Source organism: Centroberyx affinis, unplaced genomic scaffold (assembly GCF_046629955.1).
Source record: "Centroberyx affinis isolate AG114_WGS23_722 - 3 ecotype Tasmania unplaced genomic scaffold, CSIRO-AGI_Caff_v1 ptg000950l_1, whole genome shotgun sequence".
Taxonomy (NCBI): domain Eukaryota; kingdom Metazoa; phylum Chordata; class Actinopteri; order Beryciformes; family Berycidae; genus Centroberyx; species Centroberyx affinis.
Genome location: NW_027279524.1, coordinates 19,843 through 28,870, shown reverse-complemented (window position 1 = coordinate 28,870; position 9,028 = coordinate 19,843). Strand labels below are relative to the sequence as shown.

The 9,028-nt window shown below is 41.7% G+C and overlaps 2 protein-coding genes across 4 annotated transcripts; both read right to left on the bottom strand.

Annotated features, from left to right (window-relative positions):
• Positions 1–451: 451 nt before the first annotated feature.
• Positions 452–4,435, bottom strand: LOC139646148 (uncharacterized). Of its 2 annotated transcripts, none has more exons than XM_071522076.1 (4): positions 4,413–4,435; positions 3,936–4,000; positions 2,198–2,255; positions 452–2,025 (listed from the first exon to the last, which is right to left on the bottom strand). In XM_071522076.1, exon 4 carries the CDS (start codon positions 2,005–2,007, stop codon positions 1,330–1,332), a length of 678 nt encoding a protein of 225 aa, XP_071378177.1. In that variant the 5' UTR covers positions 2,008–2,025; positions 2,198–2,255; positions 3,936–4,000; positions 4,413–4,435; the 3' UTR covers positions 452–1,329. The 2 variants fall into 2 exon arrangements, with proteins under 2 accessions (XP_071378177.1, XP_071378176.1); XM_071522075.1 differs by having other exon boundaries at positions 3,931–4,000; positions 4,413–4,424.
• A 267-nt stretch (positions 4,436–4,702) lies between these two features.
• Positions 4,703–8,994, bottom strand: LOC139646147 (uncharacterized). 2 transcript variants are annotated; one of them, XM_071522073.1, is made up of 5 exons: positions 8,594–8,994; positions 8,315–8,478; positions 7,785–8,021; positions 7,379–7,588; positions 4,703–6,108 (listed from the first exon to the last, which is right to left on the bottom strand). In XM_071522073.1, the coding sequence occupies exons 1-5, from the start codon at positions 8,836–8,838 to the stop codon at positions 5,912–5,914; spliced, it is 1,053 nt and encodes a 350-aa protein (XP_071378174.1). In that variant the 5' UTR covers positions 8,839–8,994; the 3' UTR covers positions 4,703–5,911. The 2 variants fall into 2 exon arrangements, with proteins under 2 accessions (XP_071378174.1, XP_071378175.1); XM_071522074.1 differs by having other exon boundaries at positions 8,598–8,687.
• Between the last annotated feature and the right edge of the window lie 34 nt (positions 8,995–9,028).

Here is a 9,028-nt window from a genome sequence, read left to right as displayed (position 1 = left end):
GATTAAAACCAGTCTGTCCCTCAAAGCAGCCAGACCTCAGTCGTGACTCGGGCCTGAAGGTTTGAGTCCTTGTATTTCTGTCCAAACCCAAGTCCAGAGCCAAGTGTTGAATCTCTGTTGTACTAGATTACTCTGTGATATATAGTAGCAAAACAGACATTATTTGTCTGAAAATGTCACAGATTGTAACTTTAAGTGTAGAATTCAGTGCAACTCAAACAAGTCAATTGGGTTCAGTTGGTCCAATATGTGTGGGCATAAATGCCCACGTACAGTACAGTTAATTATAAAGCACCAATAGTGACATAAAGAGTAGCATACAGAATTACATTGGCACACAAAAAAATAATCAAGCTGAAATTGAAAAGCAAACATCTGGTTGCATTATATTTATTTCAAAATTGTACTTAAATATACAACTATTCTGTATTAATTCAATCATATTGCATTCTTTATTAATGTACAGTACTGTTATGGGTGAGGTTATCTGTTATAAATGCTGTTTCTGAGTAGTTAGGAGTACATAGAGAAGACATAGAGTACATGAAGTGGCTACTGAAGCTTGTTTTCTTTATTTGATATCAGCACCAGATCTTTCCAGAGCCTATGTGTAGTTACCACAAAGCCTATCATTCAGATCAAAGAGTGTTATAGGGACATGCAGTTATTAAAAAAGTATCAAAACTTTGTAAGAGACTGTATAACTGTGCAGTTTAGAAGGTTGTTAATCTTGAAAGATGACGATCTTAACCCAAAGAATCACTTAAATGTATTATAACTTAAACAAGGCAAGATGAACTTTATACCACAGGGTCTGGTTGATAAGTTTAGTGATGATATTACAGCATTAAGACTAACACAATTCAAAACCACATTCAGAAAGCACAACACCGGTCAGCATACACACATTTCATATTCAGAGTTATGAGTCTTACTGAAACAAAAGAGAGGCTGATATCTAAAACAAACAAAAAGTATTGTTGTTGGCAGCTGATTTAGAGAATGTGGTTTCACATGGTTTATGTCAAACAAAATGGCATTGTACATCAGTGATGGAATATTCAAACGAGAAAATGTTGCATTAAAAAACAAAATGAAACACCTCCATGCCTCTAGATGTACACTCTGCTGAAAAAGGTCTCTAACAGAAAGCATATTCTTAGGAATATAGAGCTCTTCAGTTGCAATGTTACACACAATGCAAATCCCTCTGAGACAAACAGAGTGGTCAGAGCACAGAAGCAGCCAGTAAGGCTTCAGTGTCTTGACCATGACACTTTGACAGGGATCTAACCTGTGACCTTCCTTCCTTCCAGGCATCCTGCTGGGTCATAGGATGGTGCAGAAACAGCAGCGCTGCTTTTGGGTCGGGGGCTCAGCCTCCTCGGGGGGAGGAGCCTCGGGACCTGGAGATTCCCCCTTACACTCTGACAGCGAGCCGCTGGAGATGGACAGCAGCCTCCCGCACACTAGGTCAGCGGCGTTCCCGTCCATGACGGACATGTCTGTCACTGTTTTCTCCCTTAATGACATGTCTCCATCGTCATCGTCATCTATCAGCACAAACTCCTTGATGTAAACCAAGCCCGCCCCGAGCCCCTGGAGGCTGTGGCTCTCTCCCGACTCATCGATGGTGTGGGCGTCCACAAAGGTCAAAGTTGAGGTCTCCGTCAGGGTCTCGTGTGCGTCTGTGGAGTTGTCCTCTGGCCCTGAGTAGGCCTGGCTGCTGGAGTCCATCGTCCACATGGAGTCCCTCAGAGCGCTCTGGTCTTTCAGGCCGTCGGCGTCCGCTGCAGAGGACGACTTGCCTCTGCCGTCCCGGCCGGTGACCTGCTGCAGCCCGTCTCTCATGGCGTGGGAACCGTTCTCCATGGTGCGGACGTTCCCAGGATGCATCTTGTTATAAGCCACCCTCTGGCAGTCATCATAGACCTGCACGCTGCTGCTCTCTGTTGGGGAAGAGAGGAGGACGGTGGTGGCGGCCTCGCCTTTTCCTTGCTTCTTCATATACTTCTCTCTGCTGCGCTGAAACCAAAATAGGAAATGAAAGACTTGCTCTCTCTACTGTGTCACACAGGGATGCACTGCAGGGTAAACCTGCATAAAATCAACTTTTTAAACTGATACAAATCCTTGATATAAGTTTATAATATGCATGATACTATCAAAGTAATGGAGGTTACTTTCTGGCATCTACCTGCTCTGATGTCGCAATTGTTTCCTTCAGACACCATACCAAGGCTTTATGAAAATGCCTGTGAATAACAAAAACAGACACAGTTTCATTCAAAGATAAGACATCCACATTTTGGAAAAATTGACAAAATGATTGCTGGCATGATAGCAAAGCACAGGTTGCTGCTGAAGTTATGTGTTGTTTGCTTCTAAAATAGTTGTTTTTGAGGATAGAATCACTTGTGTTTTTGAAATATTGACTGATGAATTGGATATATAGTGTGTAAGAAAGAGCTTTCAGAACCTTCAGTCAAACTGCCGGGATCAGAGACTTTGCTATACTTGTTGGCATTGTTTAGTATTAATATTTCTTCACATATTATACCAACAAAGCAATTGGGGCAGGTAATACTGAGTGCAGTGGAGTTCGTTTTATGACAATTTTAGACTGCAGAACGATACAGAGAACATGCTGTCATTTAGTACTGGCCTTTCAGAATAAATAAATGAAGTGGGTACTTTTAAAAGAAGCAAAAAATAACTGAAATTCCCAGAGGATCAGCCCTTTGAAGAGAGAAGAGACAGATGAAATCCTCTAAAGTGCTGTAACCAAAGAGGAAGGGAGGGAGGGAGGGAAGGAGCTATTGCTACTACTCTTTCTCTCTCTTCCACCCATCCTAATCCGCTCACTGTCTCTAACACACACACACACACACACACACACACACACACACACACACACACACACACACACACACACACACACACCCTCCCTCCCTCCCACCACTCCAAACCCACACAGAAACAAAAACATTTTAAATGAGGTGTATAAATGCTGCTGAATGTTGTAGTAAAATCAGAATCAATCAAAACATCTATCAGCGGCTCTCAGGATGTTCATCTAAATTTAGCCGGAACATCAGATGTTTTGATGGTACAGACCGACTGCAGCAGAAGCTTTGATTGGGGCTCTTTGAAAAGCTTCATCTTAACAAGAGATTTCATTTTAAATTTGGTTTTACAGTCCTAATCTTCTTGAAATGTGGAATACAAACTGCTAGCTGTGGGGAGATGAGAGTTTGAAACAAAGCATACAGTATCACTCCACTTGTTTAAAGATGTCAATTAGTTGAAGAAAATCAAATTGAATAACATGAAATAAGTCAAATTAGTTAAGCCCACTAGCAGATACTCTCAATTACTTTAAGAAAAATAAGATTTTTAGACTGAATACAAGATTAAATGATTTCTTTACAAAGGAGACTTTCCATTGCACAGCTCTCCATCCTAAATGCAATGCATTCCATACAGCAGCTTCACAGATTGGCCTTGTTACACTTGACTGACTCATATGCATGACAGAATCGGGACTCTATAAATGAATAATAACACCGATGTACATGTTCAAGCAACCGTCAACATGCTCCGCTCCAGCTTGTGGTGGTGACTGAGGAACAATAGATGAAAAATAGATATGATATAAAACACAGTCATTGCATTAGGCTGCTACTTTAGCTTGCTCTTGCTTGCTGGTTTTTGTCTTTGCAAACATGTTTAGAGGCTTGACAGCAGCTTTCACTGTGGCAGAGGGAAGTCATGTTGGTATGGCAACTTAACAAGAAGGAGCCAGCTGTATTTCATAGAGAATTTTGGTTCAAGCTCTCTTACATGTTAAATATAACATGCATGTTGGCTTTATCACTGAGTTATGCATTCTACATAAAAAAATAAAAAATAGTAGTTATTATAGTTTACCTTACTAACTTCAACACAGTCTTTCTTCACACCCACATCTCCAACCATCCCAGGATTCTGTCATCCAGCTCTAAATCAAGAGAAATATAATTATTGGTAACAAGAATGCGAATGGGCGCTACTTGGTGGGCCGTTCAACTATGATGATGTATTGATTCAATAATCTTGAACAGCACCCAAGTTAGTACTAATAACTTTCTAGCAAATCATAATCTGCACTAATCAAGCACTTCATTTAGAGGCAATTGCTTTGAGCATGACAGACAAAGCAAGATTTAGCTGGCTTCATTTGGCAAGAAATGTAGTTACATCTGGGTTATTGCTAACACAGCAACATCATCACAGGAGTTATCTATCATACCCATCTACACTGCCATATCTCAACAACACAACTGATATAACAAGACAAATATGAATCTCAATTTTCATAATATTTCCAATTAAAATCTGAGAATAAATCAAATCCAAGAAAATGCCCTCACCAAAAGTCTTCCACAGATGAATCGTTCCTCAGAATGGAAGAAGTTGCAGTAATGGAAATCACATGGCAAAGGTGGGGCGATCCAGCACGCTTCCCTCTGATCAGCAGAGCCGTCGGTGAAACTCTGCTGACTTCTCCTGAGATGTGGAGGCCTATAAACAGAGACTCTACACACACACACACACACACACACACACACACACACACACACTCCACCCCCCAGTGTGCAGGGAGGCAGTCATGGGATTCTCCACTGATTACACTCACACCGCCAATACTGATTTTTTCCCCCCAACCTTTATTTATGGTTTTGCCGAGGTTGCGTGGTTTCTCAATAAAACCCAGTGTCACATTTAATACAGTTACACACAACCAGTTATCTACTGTTGGTCACTGAGGAGCTCCATCATTTATCAGTCTTTTTTTTTCTTCATCATCACAGGATCAGGAAAATGATCAGTGACGCTTCAAAACGGCAACAATATTTGAAAAGTTTAATTCCAAAATGAGATTCCAGTGTTTGGAAAAATGTGACACCTGATCTTACAAAATGAGTGAGAACCAGTTATAGGACAGCACTAGGTAATTCAAGTTCTTCACTGACAAAAAGATGACAAAAAACACTTTCACAGACTGGATCCTCCAAAATTTTAAGATATAGAATGATTGACTTCAGATAATGATTTTTAATGGATATATAGCCTTTTGGAAATGAATGCTTTATATGTCAAAAAAAAACAAAAAAACAAAAACGTTTTAAATGTATAAATGTTGCTGGTACACAGTGACTAAATAGTTCAGAGAAATTTTCCATCTTTATTTCATGAAATTATTGTTAAAAATCCCAATCTTAATCTTTAATCTTTCAATACCACTGCCTATCATTTGAAAGACAAGGAAACTAGGGGGGCTGCTCTTGAGGAACCTGAGCTTTAATCATTTTGTGTTGTAAGAAACCCTTGACAATAAAACATAACCCTATCCGTGGTTTTCACTCCCAGGCACCTGAGAAAACCACAGAGATTCCCGTTCGCATCCTTCAGTCTTTCCCTCGCTACTCGTACCTGTGGGAACCTGCTAGAGACCATCGGCCTGGTTCCTCTGCGAACCGTCGTGCTGGTGCAGGGAAGCATGAAGAGCCCCTTCTTTCTCTTAGAGCCATGCCCTGAATGTGTTACAATGAATAATACAGGAGGACAGACTTTCACATACATGAAAGCAGCCAACAGGAATATCAGAGGGATCAAATATTCAAAAGTCTGTAATCCCTGTGGGGACGATGTCTGCATTAATAACCTGGTTGACATGACATCTGACAAAGTGCTCATATAGATGTATGGACTGCTAATAAAACAAACTCAAACCGTTTCAGCACTTGGGGGAAACCTGGAATATGAGACCAAATCATGTCTTTTTACCTCAAGAAGTATTTGCAATAATAGCAAGGGACAGCATTTATTGTGCTTTGATAGAAATACGAATAACAAACGTACACATTATTCAAGTCCTACAGATGAATCCCACCATGTGAGCGACTCTGGAGCCATGTTGCTCCATGTGGAAGCTGATGCTCTGTGCAGAAGACTGATCCTTCTCTGCTGGGGTCTCCCAGAACGTGATCACCACCTTGCCCGGTGCAGACAGAGGCTCCTTAAATTGGACGGCCACGTTGATGGGAGCTGTGATGGATTTAACCCCTGATGAAACAACAGAATGATGAGAAGTAGGGCCAGACCAGTACAGGATTTATGGGTCCAAGACCGATACGATATGAGAGGAAGAAGAATTACACGGTAAAAAATGTCCATTTTAACAAGTCCTTTGGTATGCAGGGTTTCCACCGTGGCCCTGATGTTCAATTCCATGACTTTTCTATGAAGAGTGCTTCCGTTTGTTGTGACCCATTTGTAAAATTCCCTGATATTCCCTGACTTCCCCAGAGAATTCAATCGAATTCCCTGACTTTCCCCAGTCCGGAATACACAGAAACTCACGTACTACTGAGCCTTAAAATCAGATTTTTTTTAAAAACAGGTGAAAAAATATGACAATGAAATTAGATAATTTCACATATTTCCAATGCAGTTTCAAGTGACAACATCTTGAAATAAGGTGGGTCACTCCACTAGCATCAAAACTATGTTAACTTAATTCAAAATAATTCTTGAAACAAGTTGATTTGCATTGGAAACAAGTGAGATTCACTAAGAATGATGGTGCCAAAATAGGTTTCATCAGTTCACTATTACTGGAATATGTCTGCAAAAGGCCAATAACAGCCGATAATACGATCCACCAACACACAATCCACCTATAAGAAGTTGTGCCGTGCTGGTAATGCTGCTGAGTGCTGAGAGGAAATCAATTTACAAAGGCACTTAATGGAGCCACCTGAGGGCAATACTTATTATTATTATTTAATGAGGCTTTCACACTATACGATATATCTACCAGTTCAATATCATCTATTATTTTGAAAGTGATAAAATTAAATTCAAAGTGATAGTTGCTAGCAAACAAATGCTGACATCTTAAAAGAATTCCTTCAAAACAATCTCATATCATGTAAGAGAGAAGGGAATTTCAATATTATTGCTACGCTTTCTCAGTTCAGTTTAACGTGTGTGTGTGTGTGTGTCTCCTGCACATATAATGTATATGGTTGGTATACTGCTATAGGTAAGTTCTTTGGGTGGACATCTTTTGTAACACTCACTGCAATTTTGGCTAAAATTATACATTTTCATGGTCTGAGTACATTTCATGATCCTTGGGGTCATGAATGCCGTTCAAAACGTTGTGTAATTTCTAAAAATGCATAATCATCTCTGTTGATTAAGTTTGAGTTTCTGTAGGTGGCTGTCACTGATCATGCTAACTACCCAGTTCCTCTTCTATTGATTCCAAACAAACCACTGTTGCTGCTGCAAATTGTGAATGAGGTGAGTGAGGCATAAGATCACGTACCTTTGTGCTTTTCTATCTCAGCCAGGCAAACAGACAGCATCCAGAGACTGGGGGAGGTCTGGGCTCTGCAGCCAAACAGCCTGGCTGGTAGAGAGAGGAGCTGATGTGGGGAGTAGTCAGAGAAGGACCAGGCACACCGCAGACCGCTGCTCCAGGGAACTCTGATCTCTACCCTCTTCACATCGGCTGGCACAGGCCCATCTGGTTGGCCTGTTAAAACGAAAGGAATATGAATATGAGCAGCAAGAAAAGACTTTGACCCCTCCATATGCCTCTGCTGGTTTTCCTACTCTGTTTCCCTCGCATCTGCCATAATCTCTCAGTAAAGAAAAGTATGAATTCTCCTTTAAACAACGTAGTAAAGGCTGAATACATTCTGTGCAGCAAACTTCATAACACTTCTCACACTTGTTTTCATCCTCGGGTCTGGCCGCTTTGTGGAACTTGTTCTTGGACAGCAGTGTCAGGACGCTCTCCCATACCGGACAGCTGGAACGGGACGTGGCAGAGAGCCGGATGTCCACCTCCACCCCGGCATCGACTGGCCGGTACTCCAGGACTCGGGCATGTAGCGTGAACGGACCCTTCTTCAGCTCATCGATTGGCTGCAGTGTTTTCAAACTCTGCCGCACACGGACCAGACCTGGACAATCAATGCACGATCGCACGTGGTCATCATCAATATGATCACTACTATCATCATCACCAGGGTTAGTTGCACTGCGAAGGTATCAGACATTTGTGATGACTCTTTCATTTTATTTAACATCTATAACCTTTATTTATCTAGGCATCCCAATGAATAACAATGACAGCCTGAGCTCAGTGGATTAGAATAAAACTAATATATTCAAGATGTGTGTTCAAGAAATACAGGCCAGTCTGTTTAACAAATCTGTTGGGTGAAAGAGACAGGGTGCTGATTGGATGCCTTACCTGCTGGGCTCAACCTGAAGCTGTCAGCAGAAAGGACCATGAGCATCAGTCTAAGGCAGAGAAGCTCTGGGAAGCACAGCGGGATGTCTCTGTATTCACTGTCCGGGTAGTCCCAACCATAACCGGAAGCACTGCAGAACCTCCTCAACAGCGGGGTCTCCAGCCTTGGAAAGGAGGATATTGACTATGTGAGGGATCGTGGAGAGTCACCGTCATCCAGGTGTAATCGAGAAAGTCTAGTCCGTGTAGTTAAACTACACGGAAGTGGACATGGCTCACCTACAGTTGAGGACGGTGTAGGCAACTTCACACTTCTCCTTCGTAGTTGTTGTGTACAAGTCGCCTGGTCGCCTAGTAAGAGCTTTGATCAAATATTTGCCGAAGAGATACCCGAAGCTTGGCAGCCTCTCGCTGCAGATCACATTAGTTTGTAACAGACTATGAGAGCGGTAAATATGAGCATAAAACAAATACACGGAACATACAGAGAGCGATGCAATAATGCAACTCTGCGCATTTCCCATTGTCGCTCTAATAAAGTGATTAATTACAGTGTAAAATAACTAGGCAAGTGGTGGGCCTACTAACTCCACAAATAGGCTATTATATTGTATTTCATTTCATATGCACAACTTTAGTCGGGACGTAGAGCGATGTGCATTTCCATTCCAACACAACCGTGTGCAACTGAAAGTACGGAGTCCGCACTGGGAC

Bases quoted from the DNA above. Each gene is read 5' to 3' on its own strand.
- LOC139646147 (XM_071522073.1), bottom strand. From the start codon at position 8,838: ATGGGAAATGCGCAGAGTTGCATTATTGCATCGCTCTCTGTATGTTCC. The intron at 8,479-8,593 runs GTGAGCCATGTC...CTCCTTTCCAAG, and splicing joins TACACCGTCCTCAACTGTAG to GCTGGAGACCCCGCTGTTGA. The intron at 8,022-8,314 runs GTAAGGCATCCA...TTGATTGTCCAG, and splicing joins CTTCAGGTTGAGCCCAGCAG to GTCTGGTCCGTGTGCGGCAG.
- LOC139646148 (XM_071522076.1), bottom strand. From the start codon at position 2,007: ATGAAGAAGCAAGGAAAAGGCGAGGCCGCCACCACCGTCCTCCTCTCT.